Raw genomic sequence first — 13,913 nt, 5'->3', positions numbered from 1 at the left:
AAAAGACTTAGATATGTTCTGTTTGGAACTTCAGTTGGACTATAATACTTACTAAGTGTACTCAGGTTTAAAGAAACCTCTATTTTCTAGGGTCTCAAAACATGTTTTTGTTCTGAGATTTAGATTTGTTGTCTCCTGGAGCTTTTTTAATTGGATCCAGCTATTAGCAATATTTACTCTTTTCCCTGAAGCTAGTCTCCATTTTGCAGACCAAAGGCTTAGTACAAACTTTTTAGATTTTTTTGTTTTTAATAAAATGCATGGTCTAAATTACTTGCTTTCTAAATCTTATTTGCAAGCCTCAGAGGTAATATATTTTCTGCATGTATGTTTCCTTGTTTGCATGTGTATGATGGAGGCTTTCAGTGACCTCAATCATTACAATATTTTGTATAAGCTGTATGTGTATTTTAACTATGCCTGTCTGGCCATTGTTTGAGTTCTGTAATCATTTGGAGGGTAGGTGGGTTTCAAATACTAAAACTGATTGTTTCACTTCAAGGACCATTTGAGATGGTCTAAAAGTGTCTTCATACTAAAGATGTCATTGGGAAGCTGCTGGGCATTCAGCATTCTTGAATATCAGGGCACTTAAATATGGATTTACTATCTCAGCTTTAAGCATCCATTTAAAAGTTGGCTCATATTTGTAAAAACTAATTTTCTTACTATATTTATATTAGTAATAACAGATTTAAGAATTTATTTTTATATTAAGCTCTTTTTTACTTTTTGTTTTGAATTTTACTTTTCTGTGGGTTTGAAAATAAACTAATCAGTGTCACTTTGATTTCTAGTCAGTTTTATTTTCAAGTTCATTTGTACTAGCAAAATGCTACAGTGTTTGGGTTGTGAACAGCACTGCAGGGCATTATCCATTTGTCTAAATCTTAGAATTTTTTTTAAAAATGAACATTTTTATTGGTCTTTGTTTTCTGTAAACTCGCTCTCTTTCTCTCTCTCTCTCTCTTTTTTTCCCCCCCAAACAAAGCTTTAAATGTGGGGCTAAATGCAACCTGACAACAGCATTCATTTAAGACTTTGCTCTTAAGGATAGCAAAACAAAGCAAAATAACCCTCCACTCTGATAACCTCTTTTGATTGCTAAATTGAAATGTCATGTTTTCAAATTACATATCTGCAACAGTCCATGAACCCAAATTGTGCTGACAACATTGTGGAATGTGTTGCAAAGTTCATATATATTTACAGGAAATTTTCAGCTGTTGAATGGAAAATTGGTAGTCACTTCAGCATAATCCATAATATCAATTGGAAGGGAAGAACATTTTTAGTAGCGCAAGATGATCCATCAGGAACCTGACCTCCCACAAGACCTGCAGACAGTTCTACATCCCCCAAATTACTTTTCCTCCCTCCTCCTGAGCATCAGGCAGAGGTTGAGACAGTCAAAAGGACAACCATAAACTTAAATTCTGAGGCTGAAAAAATAAATTACATTCCAGAGTTTAGCTTGTAGGTCCAGCAGCTGCCAAACTCAGACCCAGTGTTTGTGTGTAGTTACAGGTGTTATTTCAGAGCTGGAGTACATAAGAGCCAGACAAAGTAAAGCACAATCAACTCTGCCAGCAGCAACAGGAAGAGTAGCTATAAATTACTTTTCAGCTTCAGTTTGTGCTGAATATGATGTAACTAGCCAAAAAAACATACGGTGAATCTCTCTGAGCTATGCAGAAGAGCACAGAGAAATGTGTAGAGCAAAAAGAGAGAGTCTGACATGGCTCTCAATATGGGAAAAAAAGTAGTAAATTCTTATTTTCACCGATGAGTCTTTGCTTCCCTTTCCCTCTTCCTTTGCACCACGGAGGGATGGATACAGAAGAGTCTACACAGGATAGAGTATGGTTACTTCTGTCCCACCACAAACTACTTAGTTTTCAATATTTCCTTTTATATATGTTCATTAAAGTGCCCAGAAATATGACACATTAATTACACAGGAAAGCGGTGGTGCCTGCTTTAAGTTTTGGATGAAAAGCAAGGAACTGAAGGAGGTTTTTTTCTCTCCTTCATGTGTGCGTAAAACTCGTAATGTGAGAGGGATTAGTGCATGATATCTACTAGAAAAATTACCTGTTGCTGTGTTGATAGCATATGTATCTGAACTGGTTTATGAATATGGTTTAGCTGCAATTGTGGTTTAGGACAAACTACATTTGGTGCCATGTTACAGAAAGACTTGATCTAGCAGCTAAACCATTTTCACCCACTGTTTACCAGCATCCACTACATATGATGGATTAGAAAGCAGATGGGAATGACTGAAATATTGTATTTGAAAAAGCGCTAATAATGACTGGTTCTCCTGCAGTTTGTTACACTGAAAGTGCCTTTTTCAGCTTTGTGAAAATAGGAGGTGAACATGCAATCTGAGGATATCAGACATGCTGCTTCCATCCCAGCTGGTGATTCTCTGCACCTCAGTTTTGGAAAACTGCCATAATTTCTACAGATCCTAAGAAAGAAAGAAAGAAAGAAAGAAAAAAAAATGTGTGCTGTCCCAATTCTCATTCAGCTAATCTCTTTTTTTTCCCTAAATATATTAACTGAGGCTTAGTGCCAAGAGCAAGAACCCTATGTAGGAAGCAATAGTCTAAGGAAACAGACGCAATTTAATTGTTCCAGGTTTTTTTCAGATGTGGTTGATGATCACTACCGTATATACCTGATCATAAGCCAATTCGTTTATAAACCAACCCCCCACCCCCGAGATGGATACATAAAAATGGAAAATTTTTATGACCCGTTCATAAGCTGACCCTATAATTCAAGGGTCAGCAAACTTTGGCTCCTGGGCCATCAGGATAAGCCACTGGTGGGCAGAGATGGTTTGTTTACCTCGATCATTTGCAGGCACAGAGGTAAACCTAAGTAAACAAAGTGTCTCGGTGCACCAGCTGCTTACCCTGACGGGCCAGGACAGCAACTGGTGGGGAAATTTTTTTTGGGGGGGAGAAGCTGGGGGTCAGGGGAGTGACCCCTGTAACCACACCCCACATGACCCCAACTGTAGCCTGGGACCCCCACACTCTCCCCATCCCATCCTTTCCCACCTTATCTGGGGAGGGCCAGAGGAGGATGGCTCTGGCCTGGCTGGAGTTGCTCCAGCAGGCTGGGCAGTGTGGCCGCAGCCTACTCCGGTGGGCCAGACCGGGTGGCGCGGCCGCAGCATGTTCCAGTAGGCTGGGCTGGGCAGGGCAGGGCAGCACAGCCGCAGCGTGCTCCAGCACCTGGGCGGCATAGCCACAGCCTGCTCTGGGGGGCGGGGCTGAGCAGCACAGCTACAGCCTGCCAGCCCCAGAGCTGCAGCTGCTTCGGAGGCTGCGGGGAGAGCAGCATGGCCAGAAGCAGAGAGACTCTGGCCCCATCTCTTCCCTTCTGGCTGTGCTACCTCTCCTTGCTCCCTCTGTTGGGGGGAGGGGCTGTGTCCCACCTCTCCCTCTCTATACCTGTTTATAAGCCGACCCACTTCTCTGCTGCTTCCTTTTTTTTTTACTAAAAAACTTCGGCTTATGAATGAGTATGTATGGTATATACTAGCAAGAGATACATCTAATATACAAGAAGGTTAATACAGAATGTCAAATATAAAAAAATACATATCACAATAAGAACCTCTTTTCTTTCATATAGCCAGAGAGTTTGTGCTACATGTAGGATTCTAATACTTTTAGCTTGTCAGCAGTAACTTTTAAGAAACAGACTAAATCCCCAGCACACAATTAGTCTTTTTATTGTTTGTTTTATTTTTACTAGTTTAATAAATGAGCCCAAACACTTACCCCCCCAACCCTGAGTTTCCTAAGTCCCTTGTTGTAGTCAGAAGTTGCATTCCAGCAATTTTATGGAAGAGGCCACACAGTGAAGAAATCAAGGACACAGGAGAATTTTTCCGAAGCCTGTGACCATTCAGCACTTAATGGTTTTAATGAGACTGTCAATTCAGTTATATAAGCCTCTGAAATTCCTCCCTGTGATGTAAAGCTGATGATGGCTGACTGCCGAATCATTAGACATTCAAAATTGTATCCCTTGTTGTAGTAATGGTAAAGGGTGAACAAAGAGTTGGGGGGATTGTAGGGCTTTAAGGAATAGCCTGCATCAACTTGAAATTGACTAAAGCATCCTCTTCTACCTCCAAATTGTTCACAAAAACTACCTGTTTCCAGCTTTCATTTTCCCTGGGTTTTTTATCGGTAAATCTATCTTTAAGACGTGATTTGTGCTGGATTAGTAGATAATTATATAATTTAGACTCAACCTGCCAAAAATCTTGAAACTACTTACATTTTGTTATTACTGCAAAAACGGATTGTTATAAAGTGCCTCTCCCTTGAAAGGCTGTAAAAGCAAGCTGTAATACAAGTAGTTTTTAATGCACTTAACTGCTTTCTTTTTGAGTGAATGCAGTGCCAATAATAGAACATAAAATGTTTGACTGCTCATTGCGTATAACTGAAGAAGCCGTGATGCAGTGTAAAATGACACTCAGGCCATGGCTACACTAGAGAGTTGCAGCGCTGGTGAGGGGGTTACAGCGCTGCAACTTAGGATGTGGCCACATTTGCAAAGCACGGCCAGCGCTGCAACTGCCTGGTTGCAGCGCTGGCTGTACACCCGGTCGAGCCTCGGGTGTAGGGATTCCAGCGCTGGTGATCCAGCGCTGGTCAGCAAGTGTGGACGCCCACCAGCGCTTTTATTGACCTCCGGGGTATGAGGAGGTATCCCAGCATACCTTAGAAGCCTCTCTGGTAATCATGCACACTTCACTGCCCTGGGCTCAGCTGACCCCACCTTTAAATGCCCCAGGAATTTTAAAAATCCCCTTCCTGTTTGCTCAGCCAGGTGTGGAGTGCAATCAATCATTCAATCAATCAGTGACCATGCCTCCACGCCCCAAACGAGCCCCAGCATGGAACAATTCCGAGCTGCAGGACCTCATCAGTGTTTGGGGTCAGGAAGCTGTGCAAGCACAGCTGCGCTCCAGAAGGAGAAATTATGATACCTATGGGCAGATATCACAGTCCTTGCTGAGAAGGGGCCATGAACGGGACGCGTTGCAGGGCAGGGTCAAAATAAAAGAGCTGAGGAGTGCTTACTGCAAAGCCCGTGAGGGAAATCGCCGCTCAGGAGCTGCCCCCACGACCTGCCGTTTTTACCAGGAGCTGGATGCCATACTTGGGTGTGACCCCACTGCCAATCCTAGGAGCACGATGGAGAGTTCAGAGCAGGGAGAAGTGGGGGAGGTTGTAGAGGACGGCGACAGTGAGGCTACTGGCGTGGAGGGAGACACCCCGGAGTCCCAGGAGGCATGCAGCCAGGAGCTCTTCTCAAGCCAGGAGGAGACTAGCCAGTCGCAGCAGCTGGAAGTTGCTGGTGAGGAAGAAGCTGTGGAGCGTGCTCGGGGTAAGCAGATTTTTATGTTTTGGGAGAGGAGGGTTTGGGTTATGGCTGCCTGCATGCATGCCTAAACGTGGACTAGCCCATTGATTTGCTCTATCATGTCTCTGTAATCGGCCTCGGTAATCTCTTGAAAAGTTGCAGCCAGAGCGTGGGCAATGCGCTTTCGCAAGTTTATCGGGAGAGCCACCGTGGTCCTTGTCCCGGTCAGGCTAACTCGTCCGATCCACTGTGCAGCGAGGGGTGGGGGGACCATGGCTGCACACAGGCAAGCTGCATAGGGGCCAGGGCGGAATCCACATTGCTGTAGAAGACCCTCCCTCTCTTCCCAGGTAACACGCAGCAGTGATATATCTGGCAGTAGGAAACCCTGTTGAGAATTTAGGGATACTTGAGTGCAGGGCGCCAGGTTCGCGGTCCCCCCTCCAGCCCCGCAGTGCGCTCCGGTCTCCCCACCCCCTTCCAGCACGTAGCCAGCTCCGCGGTGCCCTCCGGTCTCCCGCCCCCCCCCCCCTTCCCAGCAGGCAGCCAGCCCCGCGGTGCCCTCTGGTCTCTCCCCCTCCCTTCCCAGCAGGCAGCCAGCCCCGTGGTGCCCTCCGGTCTCTCCCCCCCCTTTCCCAGCAGGCAGCCAGCCCCGCGGTGCGCTCCGGTCTCCCCCCCCCCTTCCCAGCAGGCAGCCAGCACAGCTGTGCGTCCCCCCCCCTCTACCAGCAGGCCGGCAGTTAGGCGGACCGCCAGCAGCTCGCCACCTTCCTGTTCACTACTGTCCCCTGTGCAGGACACCAGCTACCTCCTGTACCCAGTGCAGATAAACCTCAGTGACCCATCGGTCAATTCCCCCTCCCAGGTGCAGTCGGGTCAGAAACACTCACCCCATTGCTCGCCATGCCTTCGCTTCCCTGGCCTCTCTCTGTTATGTTAGGTATGTGGGAATGATGCTACAAAAAGTCTAAAAACTCCTTCACTGTGTGATAATAAACAATGTAGCCTCTGCGTATTACATGTTTCTATCTATGTTTTTTTAGTGACCTTGACTAATGCAGCCGGATCACCGGCCTCACGTCGCTTACAGAACTTGAGAAAAAATCCGCGAAAATCAAAAGAAGAATTGATCAAAGCAGTTATGATTCACTACAACAGAGAAAGTAGGAAGACGCAGGAATGGAGAGAGAAAATGTATGAGTGGAGGCAAACAGAAAGCAGGAGAAAGGAATTGGCTACCAAAAAAACCTCAAAGCAGATGATAAGCCTCCTGGTCGCCAAACTGACTCTTTCGAGTCTCTCGTAGCCATGCAGGCAGATCTGTACCGTGGTAATCCACACCCCTCCCAAAGCTCTCTTTCTTGTTCCCCAGTATTTGCACAAAACACCTTTCTCCAGCAGCCAGTTTCTTATTACCCCGAGCTGCCCCCAACACCGGTACGATCACCTACCAGCCCTGATAACTACAATTCTTACCCTGTGCACTCCACCCCCATTACCCTGCAGCATAGTAATCCTGAAGTGCAGCAGACATTGAACAGTAATCCAAACAGGACATATTCAAACCTCTGAATGTACAGTCCACCACCCTAACCCCCCTGGCCTTTTATGTACTGTACTTTGAATAAAGGATTTTATGGCTTTTACAATACGTTTTATTATTGCAGGAAGTGGTAAATATTGTACCCCAAGGTAGAAAGGAGCACAGCAAAGGCACCAAACATTACTGTTGGCTCTCAGCATCAAATTGCTCCCTTAAGGCATCCCTAATCCTTGAAGCCCTTTCCTGGGTCTCTCTAGTAGCCCTGCTCTCTGGCTGTGCAAATTCATCCTCTAGGCATCGAACCTCGGAGGTCCATTCCTCACTGAATCTTTCACCCTTCCCTTCACAAATATTATGGAGGGTACAGCACGCGGATATAATAGCGGAGATGCTGCTTTCCCCCAAATCTAGCTTCCCATAAAGACACCTCCAGCGGCCTTTCAAACAGCCAAAAGCACACTCCACAGTCATTCTGCACCGGCTCAGCCTGTAGTTGAACCGGTCCTTGCTCCTGTCAAGCTTCCTTTATATGGTTTCATGAGCCAAGGCATTAAGGGGTAAGCGGGGTCTCCAAGGATCACAGTGGGCATTTCGACGTCCCCTACTGTGATCTTGCGGTCTGGGAAAAAAGTCCCAGCCCTCAGCCTCCTGAACAGGGCACTGTTCCGAAAGATGCGTGCATCATGCACCTTTCCAGGCCATCCTGAGTAAATGTCAGTGAAACGCCCACGGTGATCCACAAGCGCTTGCAGAACCACGCAGAAATACCCCTTGCGATTAACGTACTCTGACGCCAGGTGGGGTGGTGACAGAATAGGAATATGCGTCCCATCTATTGCCCTTCCACAGTTAGGGAAACCCATTTGTGCAAAGCCATCCACAATGTCCTGCACGTTCCCCAGAGTCGCAGTTCTTCTTAGCAGGGTGCGATTAATGGCTGTGCAAACTTGCATCAGCACCATTCCAACGGTGGACTTTACCACTCCATACTGGTTCGCCACCGATCGGTAGCTGTCTGGAGTTGCCAGCTTCCAGATTGCAATAGCCACCCGCTTCTCCACTGGCAGGGCAGCTCTCAATCTCATGTCCCTGCGCCGCAGGGTAGGGGCGAGCTCAGCACACAGTCCCATGAAAGTGGCTTTTCTCATCCGAAAGTTCTGCAGCCACTGCTCGTCATCCCAGGCTTGCAGGACGATGTGATCCCACCACTCAGTGCTGGTTTCCCGAGCCCAAAGGCGCCATTCCACGGTGCTGAGCACGTCTGTTACTGTCACAAGCAATTGAGTGTCTTGAGCGTCAGGCGTTTCAATATCATCGTCTGACTCCTCACTGTCACTTTGCAGCTGAAGGAATAGCTCCACTGCCATGCGTGATGTGCTGGCAACATTCATCAGAGCAAGGTCCTCAGCAGCTCAGGCTCCATTTGTAACAGAAATCTCAGAAATCGCGCTGCAGAATCACAATGCTGCCAAACTGCTCGGAATGTGTAGCAAAGCACCACGGGGCGTTGGAACAGGAAGCGGAAAGACCTGCACACTTCCTTCCCCTTCCCACAAGCCACAGTGCCAAAATGGGACGAGGTGCTCTGTGGGATAGCTGCCCACAATGCACCACTCCCAACAGCGCTGCAAGTGCTGCAAATGTGGCCACACTGCAGCGCTGGTAGCTGTCAGTGTGGCCACACTGCAGCGCTGGCCCTACACAGCTGTACGAACACAGCTGTAACTACCAGCGCTGCAAAACTGTAAGTGTAGCCATGGCCTCAAAGCCACAGAAGTGAATGGTTAAAAACAAATCAAAAAGACATCAAAATGCAAGGAAATGTAAAGCATGCCAACGCTTTGTAAAGAACCTGCATTCAAAAGCTGTACTGGCCATATTGCCCATTTTAGTAGCAATATTATTCTCTACAGTTTGCATAAGCCAATAACTGCGTTCACTGAAGTACATTCGGTACAGCAAATCAGCAACTTGAGTATGAATAGATGTTAGACACATTCTGGCAAGCTGTATTGGCAAAACTTTGGTTTGCTGAAATGTAAATTATTTATTTCATGTTTTCTCATTTACCTTTTATCCCTTTCATCCCAGGATAGATGCAGCACCTGTCCCCCAGATACACTTTGTACAAAAATGTGTTTTAGCCTCATGCCCCCTAGGTTAGACACTTGCCTAAAGGAAATAATCCAATTGTATCTTATGTCTGCTTCCAGAGCTTTGAAGCAATAACTTCCTCTTTTGTAAAACTAGATGAGAAAAGGAAAAAAGTATTTATTTATTCTAATGCTAAGTGTAACTTTTTAGAAGTAGTTTTGTAGAATAATTGTTATTTTGAAAATAACAGACTCACTGATTCAACAGGTTTAAGTTATGATTGGGATTGGTTTGACAGTTACAGATGCTTGTTTATCCAGATATGTTGGAGGCCAAAAATCCTACTATAGAAGCACATTTTATTTTTAGTGTGTCAGATGAGTATTAATGATCTAATGGTTTATAGAGGCACATGAGTCAATGCTCTAAACAGCATCTGCCCTTAAAAATAGGAACTTCATTTGTGTCCATATTTAGGGGCACATAGATTTTTAAGCAAGATTTGCAAGTCCTACTAAAGTACTTGAAAATGTTTCATAAACTGCCATTCCTCTAAAACACTTAAAAAAAACTTTAAACTTTTAAAAACTTTAAAAAAGTTGAGTGACATTGTATCAGGTACACCAACACAGTATGCATGTTTAATATGTATTTTCTTTTCCAAAGGTTCGACATCGGTGGTGTGAGCTTGTTGTTAAACACAAATATAGAAGAAGATATGCTGACATTGAGAAATTCCTCAAGGAAGATCAGGTCAGTTTAATTTATTAACATTTTCAAAATAATCACCGTGTGTTGTGTCAGAGTATAAACTGATTTTAACTTACTGTATATACTCGTTCATAAGCCGATTATTTTTGGTAAAAAAGTAACGCATCAAAGAATGGGGGTCGGCTTATAAATGGGTCTACACCAAAATTTGATGATTTTTAAACTTTGTGGAATCATTGAATTGAATATCTAATACATTGTCATGCTCCATGCCTGTGAACGCTCCAGGTGAACAAAACATTCAGGCCCGCTAGAAGCTTACCCTGATAGGCCAGGAGCCAAAGTTTGCCAACCCCTGAAATATACGGTCAGCTTATGAAAGGGTCATACAGTTTTTTCTATTTTTACCTAACCATCTTGGGTGGGGGTCGCTTATAAACAAAAGGGCTAATGAACAAGTATATATGGTACTCTCTAGCTGTGATTTGTCAGATATCTGCACCTGAGACCTACACTATCAGGCTTTTATAATATTCAAAAGTAGTTTCCAGGGTCCTGTCTTTCTAGGCAAAAGATGCTGGTTTAATAATGCTGGTTAAGCAATTTAAACTCCTTTTCATCCAAACCAAGTTAACGGGTTGACCAATGAATGTGGATGGAGCAAAAACCTTGTTATAATCAAGTTAACAGTCCAGGTTATAGCTCAGGTAGAGATTTAGGCTAGAACATAGTTTTATAACTAGGTTAAGCCTCAACTACATGCTTAACCATAGTTGTAAAACTCTTGCTCAGTTGTTGATGAGGTCAAAGAATCCTACCTCTTGTATCTATTATATATATGCAGTAGGGCCTAAATCACACTGTTCTGACAAGATCACTCACATTTATTTTACTCACAATTTTTAACCTAAATATGTACATGCATCGTACATACACACTCTCTGACATTATTGGTGCTGCTATGTTCTATATACTGAATTATAACAATTCAAACTTTACTTGCAACATATGAGATTTTTTTTTAATGGCTGATCAGACAAACATGCTGTATTTTTTCATGACAATAGATTGCAACTTTCCATCTTGCTACAGCAGTGCAGCTCTTATTAGTCTCCTGAACACTATCTTCTAGACCTAGATCACACTCTTAATATGCATGAGAAGCCAGAGAACTAGTCAAAAATCCACAGCAAACAATGTGTTCTGATAAACCTGTTTACACAGATTTTTTTTTAAATATATGTTTGTGTATTATGCACATTTTAATTCTTATATAAAGGGGTGCAATTTCAGATACATGGAAGCTGTCATATCAGCCCCTGGTAGGCAAACAAAAAGCAACTGTATCCTTCAGCTCTCTATTAAAAGCCAAGTTGAAAAGCAATATATTTAGAATGGTGATTATGCCAGATAAGGACCAATGTTTTTCTGCTTTGTAAGGAAAATTTTTTTGAAATCATAACTGCAGAGTTTTTAAGCTGTTATCTTTAAGAACCTTCTTTTAATTTAATCCAGTAGGGTGTACAATTTGTGGCACAACTAAGTTCTGGAATGATTACATGTGAAATCAAAGCACTTTCTTGGCCTTACTTATCACAAAAGAATGTCGTTACTTTAAAAGTCTGCAAAAAATGCAAATGTGACTAATCCAATTTGGGATATCAGAAAACCAGTGTTTACTGCATTTTAATGTTTGAGATTTGGGTGAAATTATTACAACTGTGCAAAAAAGAGATATTTCAAAATTTGGTTTCATTCTGATTTGGAACAAAACCCAAATATTTAGCAATTCTCTGTGAAAAGGAATGGAACTCTGCCTCCAGGATACTCTGCCTGCTAAGGAGCTGAACACAGAGAAGCTCTAGGGTCTTCAGTTCCAAGGCAAACTACACTGTCCACAAACACTTTTTAATTTAGCCAAATTGACCAATTCTGATGGTAAAATCCTGAGGATAATTTCTGGAGCTGGTTTGGAAACAAAGTTTCAAGAAATATTGAATTAAAATGTATATTTTTTAGTGGTAACTTTAGTCTTCTTTCTGGCACTAAATGGTATGTTACGTTGCATGAAAACATACACCCACCACTTACTAATCAGGATTGTTCGCTTGGGAATGACCGCAAGAGTTAACTCGACATTGGTAAAAACTCTGGTCAACATAAGGGGAGTGAGTTTTCAAACCCACACTTGTATTTGCAGCCCATGTTTATGTCAGTAGACACATTGTGATCAGGTTAGGTTGCAATATCAGGACCAGTGTCAATCTAGCTCAAGTGATTTGCATCTTCAGAAGAGGATATGGTAACCAAGGGTGAAATCTTGGTTCCATTGACTTCAGTAAGGCCAAGATTGCATCCCATAATTTTCCTTCCTGACTGAGACTCTCAAAGTCAGATTTGGGAGAGCTTTGCCTTTTCCTACTAGTCCAGAGTTGTAACTGCTGTATGTGTACCCACTTGAAGGGACCAGCCTGAAACAGAAACCCATCATTTTCAATTGATTTCAGTTAACAAAATTAAGTAGGCATCTCAGAATGGATTGTTTCAGTTGATACATACTAGTGACCGTTCTCCATCCCTGCATGTGGAAAGGTCCCATCTGAGAAAGAAAATCAACTAAAGACCATTCAAATTTCTGTCATCTTAGAGGAAAGGCAAATTGCCCTCTCAAACAGCTCAGTTGGTGACTCAGAGAGAGAGAACATGGACTTCAACCTGAAAAGCAGGGGAAGAAACCGCAGAAAAGCATTTTCCCGACATAAGATGCTGACTCTAGCTGATTATCAATCTCTAGTGTAAATGTTCTTTTGGTAATATATTTAATGAAACACCAACAATCCTCCTCCGATTGAATAGTCTCTAAGAGAGACGGACAGACAGAGAACTGTATTTTGGAGAAAAAAATATGTACCTGTTAAAAGAAAAATAGCTTTGTACATGAAATGAGATTGGGTACTGTATGTGGTGTGTTGGGAGCTGTGTGAAACAAGTTTGTCTTTAAAAAGAAGCCAGCTAGCTGTATTTGGTTATGGAATGAATGGGTGTTTTCTTCTTCTTGCAGGCTATGGGTGTCTACCTGTATGGAGAATTAATGGTGAATGAAGATGCAAAACAACAGGAACTTGCCTATAAATGCTTTGCTGCAACACAAAACCAAATGGATGTGTCGTCAGCCAAAGTGGTGGCAGAGATGCTATTCTGAAGAGGTGATTTTTCTTGATTAAAGTATTTAATCCTCAACCTGCTGTGAGAGAATATGCACAGCGCAGTAAATAAACTCTGGCACAATGTAGAATTTGCTGATATTCAGCTCGAAGAATCACTCATTAAATTTCTTGCATGTTTTTTTTTCTACACCGTTGCTGGAGCAATGGATCATTGAGGCACAAGGGATCTAGTTGAGGAGCATGGAGAAGAGAGAGGTTTTTGTACTAAGACACATCTACATTTATAACACTTCTTAAACATGGCTGCACTCACACCTGCAAATAGAAAACGTGGTATGAACTTGCTAGGGGATGGCAGTTACTGGAGTTGTTTAACAAAATCTGTGTCCACATGAGGCATTGAACTCATAAACTAGTTATCCAGAGTGATTCTGGCATGATTCAAATTATTGTGGCTTACATGCTTTTGAGTATTTTGTGTGAGGAAGTTAAAATTAGTGTTGGTTATGCTAGGAAGTACCTGTTTATAAAGACATGCTAATGACTGTCACATAAAGATAAACATTTTATAGCTTTATTTTGATTTGCTTCTGGTTCTACTTGAAATTAGTGGCTAAGGGACAAAAGCAGAGGTCATCTCATTAAACTTGTAAAAAAAAAAAAAAGCAAAATTGCAAGTAAAGTATAACATAGATGAAAGACATTATATAAACTGGCCTTTTACACCAAATACTATATAGATAGTGACATATTCCCTTCTTTCATCCTATTTGAAAGGTTACTTTATGGTGTTTGTACATGCATGTTTACCCCATAGTCAATTAGGTTTGGTATGAAGATCCTTTCCAGTACAGCATACCTCAGATTTTTGTGTAATGATACAAGCTGACAGCCTGTTTTCCTTGGTTGTTCACATAACTTTACAGTTGATTTGTGGTAACACAATTCAGACAACGAGCTAGCAAAAACATTGCTCAGTATTTGGTATTGAACAG

At 42.9% G+C, this 13,913-nt stretch overlaps 1 protein-coding gene across 15 annotated transcripts in view; it reads left to right on the top strand.

Moving 5' to 3' along the window:
• The window catches only part of AOPEP (aminopeptidase O (putative)), a 365,070-nt gene extending 351,481 nt beyond the window's left edge, over positions 1 to 13,589 (top strand). For all 15 annotated transcript variants that reach the window (XM_050945697.1, XM_050945698.1, XM_050945696.1 and 12 more), the window contains 2 exons: positions 9,707 to 9,793; positions 12,813 to 13,589. In XM_050945697.1, coding sequence (XP_050801654.1) covers positions 9,707 to 9,793; positions 12,813 to 12,953 — 228 coding nt within the window. In that variant the 3' untranslated portion in view covers positions 12,954 to 13,589. The remainder of the gene's footprint in view (positions 1 to 9,706; positions 9,794 to 12,812) is intronic.
• Positions 13,590 to 13,913: the final 324 nt, after the last annotated feature.

The sequence above is a fragment of the Gopherus flavomarginatus genome, chromosome 3 (assembly GCF_025201925.1).
Source record: "Gopherus flavomarginatus isolate rGopFla2 chromosome 3, rGopFla2.mat.asm, whole genome shotgun sequence".
NCBI lineage: Eukaryota > Metazoa > Chordata > Testudines > Testudinidae > Gopherus > Gopherus flavomarginatus.
This window is presented reverse-complemented; position numbering and strand designations above follow the sequence as displayed.